Source organism: Eretmochelys imbricata, chromosome 13 (genome assembly GCF_965152235.1).
Source record: "Eretmochelys imbricata isolate rEreImb1 chromosome 13, rEreImb1.hap1, whole genome shotgun sequence".
In the NCBI taxonomy this organism is placed as follows: Eukaryota; Metazoa; Chordata; order Testudines; family Cheloniidae; genus Eretmochelys; species Eretmochelys imbricata.
The window spans coordinates 15,934,332-15,953,853 of NC_135584.1; the positions used below are offsets into that span (position 1 = coordinate 15,934,332).

The window sequence follows — 19,522 nt, forward strand, 5'->3', positions numbered from 1 at the left end:
TATTCCTTCTGCTTCATTCCAAATTTGCAAAATAACTTCTGCATCATAGTTTGCATGTTCATCCCCCACCGCCTATGTTACATTGTTTCAATTGTGCCCTGATTAATGTTGCTTTAATCTGTGTGGAAGCAACAGGACTGATGAGCTAAACTGCTCAGTTCTGTTCCATTCTCAAAAGTGAGTAAGATACTATAATACAAAAAGAGGCACTAGGCTTGTGTGGCTATGACACTAGAAGTGGCAGTTAAAAATACCTATTTCAAAATACTGCACCAATTTAGAAAGCTTTTAAGGACAGTATTAAAAGAAAATTGTTAATTGTTGCTAATGACTGGATTAAAGCACATTGAAATATCTAAAAATATCATTTTGTGAAATACTTTGATCTGAAGTGACCTTTTTTGGCCTGAAAGCCTCATTCTGTGAGCTTGCCAACTAATAGTACATTACAGTTTTTAACAGCCAAGCTCACATCTTCTGGCAAAAGATGTTGGTAAAGTCTCTGTTCCATGCAACCTGACAGGCAGCATTGTTTCCATTCCCTTACTAAGAAAGAGTGATATCTTTATGAATTAACCATAAACACGACACATTGGGCTATGATTTCAAAGTGACCTCTAAATTGGCACTTTTCATTTTACATGTGCAGTCTGGTAATTAAACTTCTAATTACCTGATTTATAGGCCAAAAAATGTGAATGCCAAATTAATGGCAGATTTGAAGCTGGTCTGACCCATTGTAACGGTCTCTGAGATGAGCTGAAATTCCACATTGTCCATGTTGCTAGTGCAAAATGTCTTGTTAAAAAAAATGTGTTTTTTGATATCTATTTTTTGATTTGTTCTTTGTTTTAAGGACTATCGGACAAAACCCTTTTGCTGCAGTGCATGTCCATTTTCGTCGAAGTTCTTTTCAGCCTATAAAAGTCACTTCCGGAATGTTCATAGTGAAGATTTTGAAAATAGGATTCTTCTTAATTGTCCCTACTGTACTTTCAATGCAGACAAAAAGACTTTGGAAACGCACATTAAAATATTTCATGCTCCAAATGCCAATACACCGAGTGGAGGCATCAGCACTTTTAAAGATAAAAACAAACATGATAGCCTTAAACCTAAGCAGGCTGACAGTGTAGAACAAGCTGTTTATTATTGTAAGAAGTGCACTTACCGAGATCCTCTATATGAAATAGTTAGAAAGCACATTTACAGGGAACATTTTCAGCATGTTGCTGCACCTTACGTAGCAAAGGCAGGTGAAAAGTCACTCAACGGTGCAGTTCCCTTAAGTTCCAGTACCCGAGAGGAGGGTAGTATTCACTGCAAACGATGCCTTTTTATGCCGAAGTCATATGAAGCTTTAGTACAGCATGTTATTGAAGACCATGAACGTATAGGATATCAGGTTACAGCAATGATAGGGCACACTAATGTAGTGGTTCCAAGATCCAAACCTTTGATGCTAATAGCTCCAAAACCACAGGATAAAAAGCCTATGGGACTGCCTCAAAGGATGGGTCCCCTTTCTCCTGGGAATGTCCGATCTCTTCCATCACAGCAGATGATGAATCGACTTACTATACCAAAGCCTACATTAAATTCCGCAGGAGTGAATATGATGTCAAATGTTCACCTACAACAGAACAATTATGGAGTCAAATCAGTACCACCAAGTTACGTTGGACAGCCGGGGGGAAGGCTAAACTTAAGTGGTAATGCACCAGTTTCTATTCCACAACAGTCTCAAACAATGAAACAGTTTTCACCTAGTGGAAATGGAAGGCCTTATACCCTTGGAGGGGAGCAGAGATCTCAGACTCCAGCAAGGTACTCTCTTCAGTCTGCCAATTCATCTTCTCTTTCATCAGCCCAGTTGAAACAAACGTCATTATCTCAGTCTCAGGCAGCATCAAGAGTATTAGGTCAGTCTGGCTCAAAGCCTCCTGTGGCTGCTACAGGTCCTTCTGCTGTCAATACTTCATCGACACAAAAATGGAAAATTTGTACAATCTGTAATGAGCTGTTTCCTGAAAACGTGTACAGTGTTCACTTTGAAAAGGAGCACAAGGCTGAAAAGGTGCCTGCAGTAGCTAACTATATAATGAAAATACACAATTTCACTAGCAAATGTTTATACTGTAATCGCTATTTACCCACTGATACGTTGCTTAATCATATGTTAATCCATGGACTGTCTTGTCCATACTGCCGTTCAACTTTCAATGATGTTGAAAAGATGGCTGCTCATATGCGAATGGTTCATGTTGATGAAGAAATGGGACCTAAAACTGATTCCACTTTAACCTTTGATTTGACATTGCAGCAGGGTAGTCACACTAATATACATCTACTTGTAACCACCTACAATCTGAGAGATGCCCCTGCTGAATCTGTAGCTTATCATGCTCAGAATACTCCTCCTGTTCCTCCAAAACCACAGCCGAAAATCCAGGAGAAGGCAGATATACCTGTGAAAAGTTCTCCTCAAGCAGCAGTCCCCTACAAAAAAGATGTGGGTAAAACACTCTGCCCTCTCTGCTTTTCAATCCTAAAAGGACCTATATCTGATGCACTCGCACATCACTTAAGGGAGAGGCATCAAGTTATTCAAACAGTTCATCCAGTTGAGAAAAAGCTAACGTATAAATGCATTCATTGTCTTGGTGTGTATACCAGTAATATGACTGCCTCAACTATAACGCTACACCTTGTTCATTGCAGAGGGGTTGGGAAGACCCAAAATGGCCAAGACAAAGCTAATGCGCCATCTCGACTAAATCAGTCTCCAGCTGTAGCACCTGTGAAACGTACTTATGAACACATGGAATTCTCTCTGATGAAGAAAAGAAAAATGGATGATGATGACTCACCATCTGCCTTTGAAGAGAAGCCTGAAGAACCTGTAGTTTTAGCTTTAGACCCTAAAGGTCATGAAGATGATTCTTATGAAGCCAGAAAAACATTTCTTACAAAATATTTCAATAAGCAACCGTATCCCAGTAGGAGAGAAATTGAAAAGTTGGCTGCCAGTTTATGGCTATGGAAATCAGATATTGCTTCACATTTTAGCAACAAAAGAAAGAAATGTGTTAGAGATTGTGAAAAGTACAAGCCTGGTGTGCTACTTGGTTTTAACATGAAAGAATTAAACAAAGTTAAACACGAAATGGATTTTGATGCTGAATGGCTGTTTGAAAATCATGATGAAAAGAATTCCAGAGTCAATGCTAGTAAAACTGTTGATAAAAAAATAAACCTAGAAAAAGATGAGGAAAGTTCTTCAGACAGTTACGAAAATATAGAAGAGGAATCTAATGAAAGCAATAGTCCATTTGGTCAACCAATTTCAGATGTTGGTCGTAAAACCTCTATTGATAGCATAATAGAGAATCCTGAAGACAGCATATCCAAGGGGACAGCTGATGAAAATCCCTTACAGTCTCCAGAGAAATCAGACCAAAAACAGGAGGAAGGCTCAAAATATGAAGAGATTCACTCTGCCAAGGAACCAATTAAACTGGTAGGTGATGCCTCAGATAGTGAAGGTGATCAAGAAGATCAAGATGATGCTGCTGAATGGAAAGATGGAGCTTCGCAGTCTGAAAGTGGACCTGGCTCTCAGCAAGTTTCTGACTTTGAAGACAATACATCAGAGGTGAAACCAGAAGTTTGGACAGATGAATCATCCCAGAGTGAAGATGCTGGTAGTAGTAAACCAGCTGCAGAAATAAAAGGGGTTGCATCTGAAAGTGATGAGGAGCAATCAAAATGGAAGACTAGTTCCTATGGAAAAGTAGAAGAGTTTTGGTCTAAGGACCAGTCACAATGGAAAAATGCATCAGAAATTGAGGAGAGTTTGTCAAATCAGCAGATGGAATGGCAGAATAGCACAATTGACAGCGAAGATGGAGATCAGTTTGACAATGTGACTGATGGTGTAGCAGAACCAATGCATAGCAGCTTAACTGGTGTAGAGTTGAGTAGCCAGCAAGCATAAGCTGCTCAATTCAGAAGCATGAGTAAATATGCTTCAATCTACAACTGTCTAAATACTTTCATTTCAATATGACTGCTGAGCTTAATTCTAACTGGTACTGCCTTTTGAGTGCTAGGTCATCTGGCTAGTGGTTGATGTGGCCACTATTATTCCAGTGGTTATTCCTAAGTATGCTGTTGGCTAAATTTGCTTGAGAATACCTACTGTGATGAGCACAGTAACTTAATGTGAAAACAGATAAGCTGGTGGCTCCAGAATGCACACAAAGAAAAGCAGAGGTTTTCTTTATCTGCATTTTCAACATTTATTTCACTCTTCGATATGTTCAGTTGTATGTCTTTTTAAACATTACCCTTTTTCACATGGTAGTATAGGGCCAACATGAGCTACCAGTTCAATGTGTATAGTAGACTATGGGGAAATTGATTTTTTTTCATGTATCATTCTGAATAGTTGAAATGTATATTTGTACAGTCTTTTAGACCTATTCAAGTGAAGCTTATGAAATTGTTCTTGTGTACCCATCATAGATTTGTTTCTCTTTTTTAGTGTTGCCCTGCTGTGTAATAAATGCTGTATCTAGTTTACCTAGCAAAAGCTTGAAACTGCTATAGTATGAATTTTGACAAACTTAGTTTTTGCACATAACCTTGTACAATCTCAAAACTGAGGCCAGCAACATAAAAAATTATATCTGGACTCTATTGTATTATAGAATTTTCTTGTTCTGAATATCCTTGACATTACAACTGATGACAAATGTATTTCAGAGCCATTTTCTGAAATCTTTTAAGCTAAAAAAGAAAAAATCACATGCAAGAAACAAGTTTGCAGCTACTAATTTTGACACCTTTTAGATCTGTATAAAAGTGTATTGTGTTGAAGCAGCATACAGAAATAAAAATGCTGCATTTTGGATATTTAGTTTTATCTTTAGTTAACACCAACAAGGTGTTGTATTCATTTATACCATCTAATATATGACACACTGTTGTAGTATGTATAATTTTGTGATCTTTATTTCCCTTTGTATTCTTCATTTAAGCATCTAAATAAATTGCTGTATTGTGCTTAATGTAAACATTTGCTTTATTACTAGTGCCATATCGCTGTTTGTTAAATTGTACTTCATTACATTGACCCCTGTAGAAAGAAGCTCTGGGGATTTGCTATGGCAAGTTTGTGTGGTGCTGTTGTTTCAGATCTACTGATTGCTTATGGGAAACTTTAAAACATTTTCTATTTAAGATCAACTTAACCAGTAAGTTAATAGCTTTCACCTTCCTCCTTTACTTATTACTAGGAACAGGAGCATATAAATAGACTCGCATTGCTTCACTAGTTCCATAAGCTTCAGGATCTAAAGGCACCACCATAGTCATGTTTTTTCATTTCTTGTTAGTAATCAATTAAGTTAAAGTTCAAGCATACTGGAAGAATCTTTTCTACCTAGAATCTTTCAAGCTTTTTATATATTTGGAAGTGTGGGTAGTGGGGAAGGTACTGACTACTTAAAACACAGATTTTTCTGTCATATGGAATACTCCCTTGGAAAAATGCAATTGTTTAGTTTTTCAGAAACCGAATAAATCCCATATACAAATGGCACAGTTTAGTAGTTAATGTTAGTCATTTTGATTGTTGGGGGTCAAACCAGTCTTCCAGTAGTATGGCAAGAACATACTGTAACAAAGATTTGCCTCTTGTCCTCAGAATGCATTCATGTAATCTTTCCTTGAAAAATCCAGATGTGCTTAGAGCAAGACGTTTGCATATCAGAGCAAATGAAAGCTTGATTTGCTGAAAGTATACATCCTAAAATATTGTGGTTTTGAATTTCTTGTACCTTTTCAGGGTTTTATATGTTAACCCAGAAAGGGTATGATCAGGATATATTGGCAGACTTTACAACCAGTGATAGATAGCAGATGAAAGTTAGTTAGGATATGATATGATGTGCCTAGGAAACAAAAGTCATCACTGTTTTACTAATAGCTTAACCTATCTACAGTTTTTCTGTGTGGAAACTTTTCACAGTAGTGTAACTAAAGGAAATATTTTTAAATCCCCATTATGAAATGGATCTGACGTTTGAAAGCATCTTGGGCAGAAATTTGAGTATATCTACATAATAAACAGGTAGGTCTAGAAAAGGACTGGTGTAACAAATAAGTGAGCCATGCAAGCCTACGCTGAAATTTATTAATATGGTCTATGTATTTAAAATGTATTATACCCCTTCCCCAATTTTTGGTCACACTGACTTCTTAGGGGATGTCTACACTACAATAAAACACCTGTGGCTAACATAGGGTCAGCTGACCCAGGCTTGCAGAAGTATACCATTACAGTGTAGATGGTTGGGCTGAAGTTTGGCTCTGGGACCTGGTGCCCAGGTGTCTGCACTGCAGTTTTGGAACCCTACAGCCCAAGCACCACAACCCTGAGTCAGCTGTATTTTTATTGCTATGTAGACATCCTCTTAGCTTCACAGAGTGAGCTTTCACATGGATGACTGGTCGATCAATAGAAGTGGAAGTGATGACTGTTTCAAAGCAAAAACTTTTGATTGGATAATGGGTGGTGCAGGTTTTCTCATTTTCTCTTTCCCTTCCAAGGTACCACTATGCACAAGAGGTTGCTGTTAAGTTTGTTCCCATTGGCTCCAGCAGGAACAAACAGGCAGGATAGATATTTTTAAAGATGATTAGTAGACTGGATATTTTGTTTATTTTTAAACAGGTTGACAGTACCTCTTTTGAGTTTCATATTCTCTTCAGTTGGTTTCAGACAGGTTCTACGATACGTATCTTCTGAACGTATTCACCACACTTAGGGCTTTCTACACTGCCCGCCAGATCAGCGGGCAGCGATCGATCCAGCAGGGGTCAATTTATCGCGTCTCGTATAGATGTGATAAATCGACCGCTGAGTGCTCTCCTGTCAACTTGGGTACTCCACCAGAACGAGGAGTGCAAGCAGAGCTGACGGGAGAGCGTCAGCTGTTCACTTAGCACTGTAAGTAGATCTAAGTATGTCAACTTCAGCTATGCTATTCATGTAGCTGAAGTTGCGTGTCTTAGATTGACGCCATGCGGTAGTGTACACCAGCCCTGAGTGATGCAGTCGCTTTAACTGATTCATCTTTAATGTGTGAGTCTAAGCTGATGTCCATTTAAATAAGAATTTATAGGTAGCAGGCTTGAAGATCGGAGGCAGCCTCCTCATCTGAGTTGCCATTTCTAGCCATCCAAGGGTGACTATAAATATGAAATATTTAGAATGGCTCCATTTGAAATTCTGTAGTATAGCTAACTGTTTGTAGTGATTAGATAAAACCACTTTATTCAAAACTGTATGACTTGACTTATCAAAAGGTATAGTAATGATTTGTTAGCTTTAGCAGAGAGCGGGACATTATGATACTTACCTCTTAATGATTGTCATTCCAATGCTCTGTAAAAAATTGTATTTGTTTGACCGGTCAGAGAGGAGGGGGAAACCTAAAGGCAACTCTTAAGACATTAGGAGACAGTTGAAGCTGATTTCAGTTCTTTACAAGGTTTTACTCATCTTTGAGAAATCTACAGGCAGGGGGAATGGACCAATAAAATTAATATTAGAGAGCAATGTTCAAAATGGACGTAAGTTAATTCTACTGGAGCTAGCAAATTATATTTAAAAAAAATAAAAAATGCTGTCACAGTGTGGCAGAATGTTACTTACTAACATTACAGCTTTGCTTGCAGAGCAGCCATGTTGGGAGGCTGACACTTGAAAGTGAACTCTGCCGACTGGGATCCCAGGAAGGAAAGGGGAAGAGACAACTCCGTGACTTATCTTAGTACCACCTCAATCTGTCCATGAATCTGCCCAAGCTTTATCCCCACCAGTGGGGTTTGGAAAGATCACTAAGACACTTCTCCAAAGGGTCAACCTAACGATTTCTGGTTTTGATTCTTAAACAGGTTACGTTTATTTTTCCCCTAAAACAACTCACTGTTTAGATGCAATTTTAAGAAATGTCTGCGCTGATGTAGTATGTTAATGAGTGCAAACAGAAGATGTCTGATACAAGGCTGCATAACTTGGAATCTAGTAAGAGCAGGTACAACTCCTAAGTTTACTTTTGACCAGTACTTGTCCTATTTGTGGTTGAATAATTAGTAATGAAATAGAAACCAGTGATTTTGGGGCCACTAGCAATTTGTATGGCCCCTTAATATTCCACTTGTATTTGTGTTCATGTATGTGTGTAATATCTCTCTTTTGAAGATCTCTACATGGGGCACTGATCTACATTGAGCCCACATTAAAAATGTATTGAAGGGGGCTATAAAAGTTAGTTTTTTTAACTCCCTCTCCCTGGAGTGGGGTTTGGATGAAAGTTTGTTGACCGGAACTGAACCATTCTTTTCCAGCAGAGAAGTGTGGGCTACTGGGCAACACTTAAGTGTCTTCCATTAATGGCACATTTGCCAGTCTTCATACATTTTTTTCCTTTGAATGTTGTGCATTAAACTTTTTAAGTACCTCTCTAGTTTCACAAGTGCAAACTGAACACTTTTTTTAATATGCTGTTTCAGAAATGTATGAACTGAAGTTTAACTTCTTTAACAGGCTATTAATACCACTGAAAGCTTAGACAAGATTTAATGCTCACATTCATTGTGATTCTTGGCTTTTCACTTAATCATAGACCAGTGAGGTTATAGGTGCATATTTGGAGATTTAAGATTTCATTTGTGCTAAATTAACTTTGAGAGGAATTGCTATAAGTATGCATAATAGCTTCCTAGCAATGTGATGTACCATAACACCCACCCATTCACCCCAGTATTTGCTTGTTCATGCTGGAAACTGTACTGACTTGCTGATGGTGTATATAGTAGGGTAGCATGGCTAAAGCAAAACTCACTTGCAACTGCAGAAGGTTGAACTTTGGGCATGGAAGTATTCTAGATCCCTACTCTTGTTCAAAGGGCAGCATATACCAGAGGTCATTGGAAAGTTATTTTAAATATTTTACCTACTATTTATTTGTAACATCCAAATCTTCTAACAGATTAGAGAGAAATATCTCATTTATTTAGTGTACACTTGATAGCTTAAACAGACTAAAGTGCTAACTGGACAGGATGAACGGTGACTGTTTTCCCAGTTCATACAGGTCTTGCATACAGCAGCTGGGCAGGTTGTTTTTTTTTTTTTTTAAACAAAAAAACAGCAGGAGAGTGATTATTTTCTTTTTAAAGAGAGTGGCAAACTTAAGGCACATGCAGTACTTGAAACTACTAAATGATGTTTGGTAAATTGAATGTTTCCCTTTAAAGTAGAAGGACCAAATCTTAGTCCCATTATATTAGTGGAAAGCTTGCCCTTGATTGGAGAGTAGGAGACAAGGATTTGGCCTGATAAAAATAGGACTAGAGCAGCCTTAATATTAAGCTGTTACTTGACAGGAGGCACTACATAAGGATGCAGTCACTACAGGGGTGGGTAGGTGAGAAATAATTACTTTGGGCTTGTCTTTTAGTGCAGAATAAACTAGCGTGTGAACTTAAAGTACAATAACTATTCTCTACTAACTCCCTGTGTGTGGGACACTTATTGCCCACTAAGAGGGCCTTTGTGCAATTTGGCTTAATCCACAAATCACAGGCCCTTACGGTGGGTGACAGGACATTTCCTGAAAGAGGTCTTTATGACCTGCCAACATAATCCTACTAACAAGTGTGCGCTAAAATGAAAAACTATGTGAAAACTTGAACTTCTACTGTCTTCTCTCTACAAAAGATGTTACCTATGATGGCCTATAAAATAGGCTAAACTCTAGCGATCCGGTATCTTATTTCAAGTCAGGCTTTTGCTATTACAGCAGTAAATACAGCTATGATGGGCATTTGGAACATAATTTTGTATATTGTGGATGTTGGGACTTAGCTCATACAATTAGTGTGTAACTGTAATACTCTAATTGTGAATTAAATTGTTTGACCCTTTAACTCATCTTTGAAACAGAGCATAGGTATCTGAATATCTATCTTCTTGTAGCAAGCATCTAAAAAAATTACTCCTTGTTATCAGATTTAATAGGCAATACGTTTACGGTAATGTGAATTTTTTCATACCCTAACTAGACCAGTGTTTCAACATTTAGGTATGTCAAAGGCTACAACAGGCATTTTATAATGCTAATGTTTCAAAGAACTATTAGACCAAACTTAGTCAAAGCTGATACCTCAATTTTAAAAAAGTGACAGTAGAGAAACAGGCTTTTGGGTGTATTGAACATTGATGTTTGGATAAAAGCCTGTCAAAAGCAGTCTTGTTACTTAGGGCTCTTGATTAATCGCACTGTTAGGCAATAGAATATCAATTCAAATTTATTAAATGTTTTTCTGCATGTTCAAATATAAATTTCAGTTACAACACAGAATACCAAAGTGTACAGTGTTCACTTTATCTTATTATTTTGATTACAAATACTTGCACTGTAAAAATGTTAAAAAAGGGTATTTTTCAGTTCACCTCATACAAGTACTGTAGTGCAATCTTTTTCTGTTACATACTGCACTCAAAAACAAAACAATGTAAAACTTTAGTGCCTCCAAGTCCACTCAATCCTACTTCTTGTTCAGCCAGTCGCTAACAAACAAGTTTGTTTACATTTGCAGGAGATAATGTTGCCCGCTTCTTATTTACAGTGTCACCTGAAAGTGAGAACAGGCATTTGCATGGCACTTCTATAGCTGGCACTGCAAGGTATTATGTGCCAGATCTCCTAAACATTTGTATGCTTCTTCATGCTTTGGCCACCATTCCAGAGGACATGCTTCTATGCTGATGAAACTCGGTAAAAAAATGTGTTAATTAAATTTGTTAAACATTCCAATGCAGAAACTACAGAACCTGAACCCCCAAAAAAGAAAATCAACCTTCTGCTGGTGGCATCTGATTCATGATGAAAATGAACATGCTTCGGTCTGTTATTGAGCAGAACCATCAGCAAATTCTCACTTTCAGGTGACATTGTAAAGAAGCAGCAAGGCACCATTATCTCCTGTAAATGTAAACAAACTTGTTTATCTGAGCAATGGGCTGAACAAGAAGTAGCACTGAGTGGACTTGTAGGCTCTAAAGTTTTACATTGTTTTATTTTCTGTACATAATTCTACATTTGTAAGTTCAACTTTCATGATAGAGATTACACTTGTATTAGGTGAATTGAAAAATACTATCTAGTTTTTTACAGTACAAATATTTGTAAGAAAGAAATATAAAGTAAGCACTGTACACTTTGTATTGTTATAACTGAAATGAATATATATCAAAATGTAGAGAACATCCAAAGATATTTAAATAAATGGTATTCTATTATGTAACAGCCTGATTAATTGTGATTTTTTTTAATTGCTTGACAGCCCTATTACAAATATGGTACTCTGCTTCTTGGTAGTACCAGTGTAAGAACTTGATACGTCCTCTACAACAGGCTTTGATTGCATGACACACATTCCTTTTGGATATGTGCTGCAGTACTGTAACATCTCATCACTAGTTCCCACTAACCAATATGGAGTAGTGAGGTGACTTAAACACCTACTGCCACCCAAAAGCAGAGGCATTGATGGTCAGATGCATGTAGCTTCACTTAGAATATAAGTCCATATTTACATACAATTGTACCTTCCATCTTTAGTATTTCACTAATAGTTGTGTTCATATACCAGATCTGATAAAGTTGCTATACCTAGATGCCTGTATTGCATTATTTCTTCACATGTACTGCACCTTACAGATAAGTAACTTGCAAATAATCAGAAGTGACATCTGATTTGATACATTCCTTGTCCTCCCCTCTTTCTGCAACTGTGAGACTTTCTATATACCTGGCTAGCCTAAATTTGACCTCTTCTAGCATACACTAGTCACAAATCCTCTTCCTAGCCAAATGCTTATATTTTGTTTCAATAGACTTATGTTGGGTGGGAAGAAAAACAAAACTTTGTGAGAAGATGGCAAACCTTTGGCCCTAGCTTAGTAGAAGCTTCATGATAAAACTTCACATCAAAGGGTCCATAGTAGCTTTGCAGAAATTTATTTACACCATTCAAGTTACATTACACAACAGCTTTTGAAGCTGATCCTATTTTCAATGAAAGTCTCAGCCATGTGTAACTTACTGAATTTCCAAAATTGTACCACATTGATTTTAGAGGTTTGAGATTTATCTTGTAAATTCAAAACAGTGGGAGGCTATTGATACGAAATATCACCTAAAAACTGTGGTTAATATCTATAATTAACAATTATATCAAACGTGGAAGGAAAATCACATAACATGAAATAGTTTTAATATGCTATCCACACCGCAATCTGCAACCTTATGTTCAAATATGTAAACAAATTGGTTTCTAAAATGTCACTGCAAACAATGAGTTTTTATATATTTTTTTCAGCAATAGCATAAACACCTCCATGCTTAAAACCATTATGAACAAATCTATTCTGAACTATATTTACATTTCTTCCCCATGCATACCGTTTAGGCTCCCCTTAAAATAAGGGAGCTAACTGTATATATAATAAATCCGTAGGCTACTCTTACCCCATCACTGCTATACATTTAGCTCTTAGCAGAATTCTCGATTTTATTCGTCAGGACAAAGCATGAACCATGAAAACATTTCAAGCAACATCTCCCCAAAAAGCTGCTTATAAGATGAAGTCAGCTACTAGTGGCTTTGATACTTTGTACCTACGTAGTTTGTAGGAAAATAATCTTCAGTTCTGTAGAGTTTAGGCAGGTCATATGTATGCTGTGCTGAGGGAGTGTGCTTCTGAAATGAGAAAATGGGAGAAAAATTAACTTTACCACTGAAAAGAATTTAATTGGTAATATGTTTACCTGGGCATATGTGGGATGCTGCAATTTGTCAACATTATCTCTCACATACCTCAGAGTATATATTATGTACCAAACAAGGGGAGAACATTCCCCCTCCAACACACAATGGCTGGGGAAAGACTAGAACTTAAGTGGTTTCCAGGAGTGTCTGTCCCCCTTGATCAGGGAAAAATGAGAAGGCATGGCCTGAGCTGGTGCAGCTCCCAGTGAAGTTGTACATCTTGGGTATGTCTAGGTGGTGATAAACAACTCAGCACTGAGTCTCAGAGCACAGGTCAGCTGACGCAGGCTCACAGTGATATAAAATTGCAGTATAGGCTTCTGGGCTAGGGCTTGGAGCCGGGTCTCAAAGAGGCACCTCAGAGCTTAGGCTCCAGCCGAAGTCCAAACATCTACAGTGCAATTTTTTAGTCCCATGAGCCCCAGTCAGCTGACCCAGGCCAGTGCAGCTCTACCCTACTAAACCACATTTGAATTTGATCCTGCATCATCTTTTGTTACTTTGAGTACTGAAACAGAAAATGCATCAGGATACAGGTCATTTTCTATCACCACATTGAATCTCAAACCTTTAAGACAATCCTTTTAGGCTCTGCCGCTAGGAATTCTCACTTCACATTCCATTCCAGATCATGGTGGACACTGATGCCCAGCATTAGAAAGCTCTTAAGACTTGGAGACTTTATTCTTTTTCTGGTGATTTGGGCAAATCATCGTCCGTGCAGTTTTTAGTCAAATTTCCTAGCCTTCATGTCTCAGTGTTAGGAGTTAATGTGCCATTAATGCAATTTATTTCACGTAGAGTCTCCTGGTCTTAAAACCGCATGCAGGGTTCCTATCTTCCCCAAATTGCCATTTTTAGTGAATTTGCTCCTTTATACAAAGCTATTCTCTTGCAGTGATTTGTATTTTCATTATTCCTCTTTTCATTGTTGTGCCAAACAAGCCATTCAAAAATAGTCAAAAGCATCTGGAACTAATATGCAGCAATAGTTAAGCAGCAGTAGAGAACTGTGGTATTATCTTGACTATTGAAATTCCCTCTCTTGCCATCCAGACTAACTTCCAGGGCTCTAAAAAGCTGTGGTAGCTATACCATATCACCTCATAAGATCATACTGGGTCAGACCAAAGGTCCATCCAGCCCAGTATCCTGTCTACCGACAGTGGCCAATGCCAGGTGCCCCAGAGGGAGTGAACCTAACAGGTAATGATCAGTGATCTCTCTCCTGCCATCCATCTCCACCCTCTGATAAACAGAGGCTAGGGATACCATTCCTTACCCATCCTGGCTAATAGCCATTAATGGACTTAGCCTCCATGAATTTATCCAGTTCTCTTTTAAACCCTGTTATACTCCTAGCCTTCACAACCTCCTCAGGCAAGGAGTTCCACAGGTTGAGTGTGCACTGTGTGAAGAAGAACTTCCTTTTATTTGTTTTAAACCTGCTGCCCATTAATTTCATTTGGTGGCCCCTAGTTCTTATATTATGGGAATTATATTCCCATATATATTCTTATATTACCTTCTTTGCATGTTCCTTACCTACTACCAAATTGAAGTCCCAACCCAACCCATCCATGCACTTACTCCACTTACACCAACTTACCTTCTGTCCACTCATCCAGCAGGCTTCCTCATAGGTCTGGTCTTGTAACTATTCACTCCTGGGGGTTGTTCTCTCTCTAGTAATCCTACTTCAATCTAGACCACTTCCCCTGCCTCTTTTTCTCTTTACATGTTAAGCTCTTTTGCCTGCAACTAAAAGCCTGCTGTGAACATTTTTTCAGTGCTGCGTATTTAGAATCACGGAGATGTAGGACTGGAAGGGACCTTGAGAAGTCATCTAGTCCAGTCCCCTGCACTGAGACAGGACTAAATCATATCTAGACCAGTGAAACTTAGATGGAGGTTCATGAGCTGCAGGTGCCTCTTTAATGTGTCTCCTGCAGCTCTTTGCAGCACATATTAAAACACTGCATGAGTTAATTATTTACCAATCTAAGTTACTAACCAATCAGGATGCTTTTACTATGTTAAAATAATAAGACTTGGTCTGTCATTTTGCTGTGAGATAGATATATAGATTTCCCCCGTCATACTCTTAAAATATGTATATATAGTACTATAGTAAATGAAACAAATAATTCATGCTACTTTGGCTCTTTCGGGTAATGTTGATTGCTAATTTGGCTGCTGAATGACTGGGGCCTGAGTATCACTGATCTAGACCCATCCCTGAGAGTTGTTTGTCTAACCTGTTCTTAAAAACCTCCAATGATGGAGATTTCACAACCTCCCTAGGTAATTTGTTTCAGTGCTTAACTATCCTTAGACATTAGGAAAAACTTAATTGTAACATAAATCTCCCTTACTGCAATTTAAGCACATTACTTCTTGTCCAGTCCTTAGTGGATAAGGAGAACAATTTATCAGCCTCCTGTTTATAACAGTCTTTTACATATTTGAAGACTTATATCCCACCTCTGTCTTCTTCTCCAGATTAAACACAATTTTTTCTATCTTTCCTTGCAGTTCATGGTTTCTAGACCTTCAGTCATTTTTGTTGATCTCCTCTACACTTTCTCCAGTTTGTCCACATCTTTCCCAAAGTGTGGTGTCCAGAATGGGACACAGTGCTGTAGCAAGTGGAAAAGTTACTTCGTTCCTAAGTGTAGTATTTTGCATTTGCCTTTATTGAATTTCATTCTATTTATTTTTAGACCATTTCTCCAGTTTGTCAAGATCATTTTGAATTGTAATCTTGTCCTCCAAAGTGCTTGCCAACCCCTTTCAGCTTGGTATTGTCTGCAAACTTTCTAAGTCTATGCCATTACCAAAAACATTTGACAATATTGAATAGAACCAGATCCAGGACAGATCCCTGCGGGTTGCCACTTAATCTGCCCTTCCAGTTTGACTGTGAACCACTGACAACTACTCTGAATGCTGTTTTTCAACCAGTTGTGCACCCCTCTTCTAGTAGATGCCATGGGGATTAGCTAACTGGTCTAAACTCAGATGTGCAAAATTTAGCATCCCAGCAGGACAGGTTCAGCTCTTAGTGCTTAAAAAGTAGATAAAATTACTTCCTTAGGAATTACTGCATGTGGTTGCCTTTTGACCGAGCCCTTATAAAACAGTGCTTTGCATAAATGCTAAAGATTCCCTGACACTTTTCATAAGAGTTCTCTTTTTTGGCCAAGGATATCAGAGAAATGAGGAGGGAGGGGCCCTGACAGTGAGGGTGGGAAGCTTAAACTTGATTCAGTAGAAAACAAGGATCCAGAGGAAAAAAAGGCACATATGGGTGTGGTTAAAGGAATTGGTCAAGGAATATCACCTTAGTAGCTGCAGTTTCGATAGACCAGAGGAAAGCAATGGGGGTGGTGAAGGTCAGAGGGGAAGCTGCAGTACTCAGGACAGGAGATGTTGAGGGCTTGGACAGTTTAGGAGACTGCATAGAAAGGAAAGCTGGAGTTTAGAAGAGTTAGGGACAATGCAGTATTATGATGATTAGGATTCAGTGTGGGGCAAGGGAGATGCTTTGATTAGAGGCTAGAGTGAGGGAAGGGGTAGTGAGGTCATCCACCAGAAAGGCAATGGGGTAGGAGGAAAGATGCATTTAGACAATCAGTTTAACTGGGAAAAATCATCTAGAGTCCACTTTATAATCACCATTAAGTGGTGAGTCACAGATAAATGTACTGCAGTTAACACCTAAAGGCTACAACCAAGTTGGGCCCATACTACTAGGGACAGTGCAGAGCCCAATAATAGACAGCTGCTGCCCCAAATTGCTCAGAGTCTAAGACAATACCATAGCAGTCTGACTTCATGGATGTTGCTCATATCATGACAATAGTATCTACTCTGCTTTTTAAAAATTGTTTGGTTTCTTAAACAGATTTACATTCACATTCTAACCAGTTCAAGACAACAAAATTGACCAGGGATAAATTTTTCAAAAGCACCAATGTGATTTAGATGTTAAAGTTCCATTCTCCAGAGTATCTTAAGCACTTGTATCCATTTCTTCAAAGTATTTAACTCTCAGAAATCAATGGGAATTGGGTGCCTAAATCTCTTTGAAAGGCAATGGGTCTTAGGCTTTTAAAAATCTTACACTAGAACTAATTAAGGGTGCAAACTGCCACTCTTATACAGTGAGGAAAGTTAAACCTACCTGGAGTCCCCTATGCTTATGTCTTTGGAGAGCACCCTAATTTATGCTCAGCAGCAGAAAACAGAGAGAGGTGTGGGGAAAGTTAACAGAAAGGAATTGCAAACAGAGGTAGTAACATTGCAGAAAATGTCCAAGTAGAGAAGAAACTGTCTGGCTGAAAAAGTAACTTAATTCAGATAATGTAAGAATAAGATGAGCTACCCATTCTGCAAGGTAACACGCAGGAGACCACACTTGCTTCTTTGCCATGGTGAAGACCTTAACCCCACCCCAAAAAATAAGGTCTCTCAGGGTATGTCTATAATGTGTAGTAAACCCAGGTCTGTGGGACAAAGGCTTGTGGACGCAGTGTTTCCAAGCCCATGCTTGAGCATCCAAACTGCACTGTGAACCTGAATTTACAATTGCTGAACCCAGGTGCCTCAGCCATGCTAACATAGTGATGCTGCACTAAAGAGATTTTCCGAGTTGGATCTACGGCTTGAGCTGCAGCCACATTGCAGAATGACAGGGCTTGGACCCAAGTCACAGAGGGACTTGGGCTCTGACCCACCCCCTTACCAGGGTTCTAGGACTGGGTCCTGAATGCTTGCTGACCTGAATCAAACTAGTGTGTGTGCGTGTGGATGGAAGGGCAGCTTGGGGAATAAGCTGAGTCAGAGGTGGGTTTAGTGTGCAGTGTAGACATACCCAAAGGGAAATTAAGAAACTATCCTCCATGGGATTGAGTGCCCTTAGCAACTCACAAAGTCAGGCCCTCAATTCAAAGATATAGACTGTTGGTTAGATGAGATCATTTCACAACTAGCATGCTCTTGATTAATCTGTTTACTTACAGTTAATTGCAGTAGCTCTCTGAAGGTAGCTGTGTGCTTGTTTAGCAGTGTGGAGTATGGGGAACTTACTACATAATTCCCCAGAGTACCCTGACTCTATCTGCTTCTTGGGGCAATTCAGTGTGTTGTATTGATTTATAAAGCCCACTATGGCCTAGGTACTCTCTTCCTAAGATGCCAATCCCTCCTCTTCACCACAGCAGATGAGATGAGTTGGGATGGTTCTGCTGACACTCCCCTGGTTTGCACATCTGGGATAAGTGGCAGCACATTCTCAGTGAACTGCCCTCTAAGCCAGTGATCTCCAAAGTGGGGTGCGCAAGACCAGCCGTGGGGGTGCCCGGCAAGAGGAGCGCTCCTGGACCTTGGATTCTTCGGCAGCAGGCCGGCGGCAGCTCGGCTCTCCCCGCTCCGTCTTTGGCGGCAGCTTTTTTTTTTTTGCCTCCCCAGAGCTGGCCCTGGAGGTGCGCGATTCAAAAAGTTTGGAGACCCCTGCTCTAAGCCGCTAATGTACACAGGCTGGAGGAGGGTGGTTATAGGAATACTGGACCAGTAAGCCACTCACATCAATGATCATGTTGTTTTAGAGCACCTGTGTGTATACGGACCTGAGGGGGAAGGAGGGATAGGCATCTTTAACACAACGGAAAGTTGCAAAAAATGAAATATAAAAGTAGTAGTATTAGAAAAAATAAATAGTGACAGCAGAAGCAGCTGGTCATCAGTTCCAGCTCTGAACAAGGCCAGGCAGACACTAAACCAGCAAGCCAGGTAGCCCTTGGAAACAGTTGCCACTGACAAGGTGCAGTAACAGTGCAGAGATGTGAAAGCAGTAGATGAAGAATGCAGTCGTAGTGGAAAGTTGAGAGTTTTGGTGGTTTTACAGAGAACGTGGATAAAAGTTGGAAATAAAAGGAGACAGAAAACACTCTGGCTTTTCAAAGTAAAATCATCTGCTCTTCACTTCAGAGAAATCATTGCCAGTGGTTGATAACACTGATTTAAAACCTCTTAAAAGCAACAATACTACCATAAATGACAGCAGTGAAACTTAAGTAATGAAACTGACAAAGGGCCTGAACAGAGGATTTGCCATACCAGATCACATCATTGGCCAACTTAGTTCAGTATCCAACAGTGGCCAATACTAGATACTTAAAAGAAAGATTATTATTAATAATAATAATTTATGATATAGCAAGTTAGTTATACAATGCTGTACACTAGAGTGAGAGAAGAATTCCTTCCTAACCCCTGCAGTGATCAACTGATGCCTTGAAGTATAAAGATCTGTATACCTGTCTTCCCCTTACCATGCTAAACTACAACTACATAAAGTCATCCCATCCCATCCTAATCCCTATTAATCTATGTTTCTTATGATCTCCTGATGCAATGAATTCTTCTGGCTGACTACATGTTGTGTAATCATGCTGTGAATAACTGTAAAATTATTTTAAATAATTAAAAAAAATTTAATGTCTGTTTCAAATATACCTGCAATTAACTTTCATTAAGGCTCCCCTCTAGGTCTCAGATGATATTAAAAAAGGATTGCTCTAGTCTGTTCAGAATCTTCTGGCGCAGCTGC

General features: G+C 39.0%; 2 protein-coding genes across 6 annotated transcripts in view; one reads left to right on the forward strand and one right to left on the reverse strand.

Annotated features, from left to right (window-relative positions):
• The window catches only part of ADNP (activity dependent neuroprotector homeobox), a 43,584-nt gene extending 38,517 nt beyond the window's left edge, over positions 1 to 5,067 (forward strand). For all 5 annotated transcript variants that reach the window (XM_077831703.1, XM_077831702.1, XM_077831707.1 and 2 more), the window contains one exon: positions 857 to 5,067. In XM_077831703.1, the coding sequence (XP_077687829.1) occupies positions 857 to 3,997 (3,141 nt within the window). In that variant the 3' untranslated portion in view covers positions 3,998 to 5,067. The remainder of the gene's footprint in view (positions 1 to 856) is intronic.
• BCAS4 (breast carcinoma amplified sequence 4) overlaps positions 1 to 19,522 on the reverse strand; it is an 87,150-nt gene that overhangs the window by 14,244 nt on the left and 53,384 nt on the right. The window contains exon 5 of the mRNA XM_077831708.1: positions 12,763 to 12,840. Coding sequence (XP_077687834.1) covers positions 12,763 to 12,840 — 78 coding nt within the window. The remainder of the gene's footprint in view (positions 1 to 12,762; positions 12,841 to 19,522) is intronic.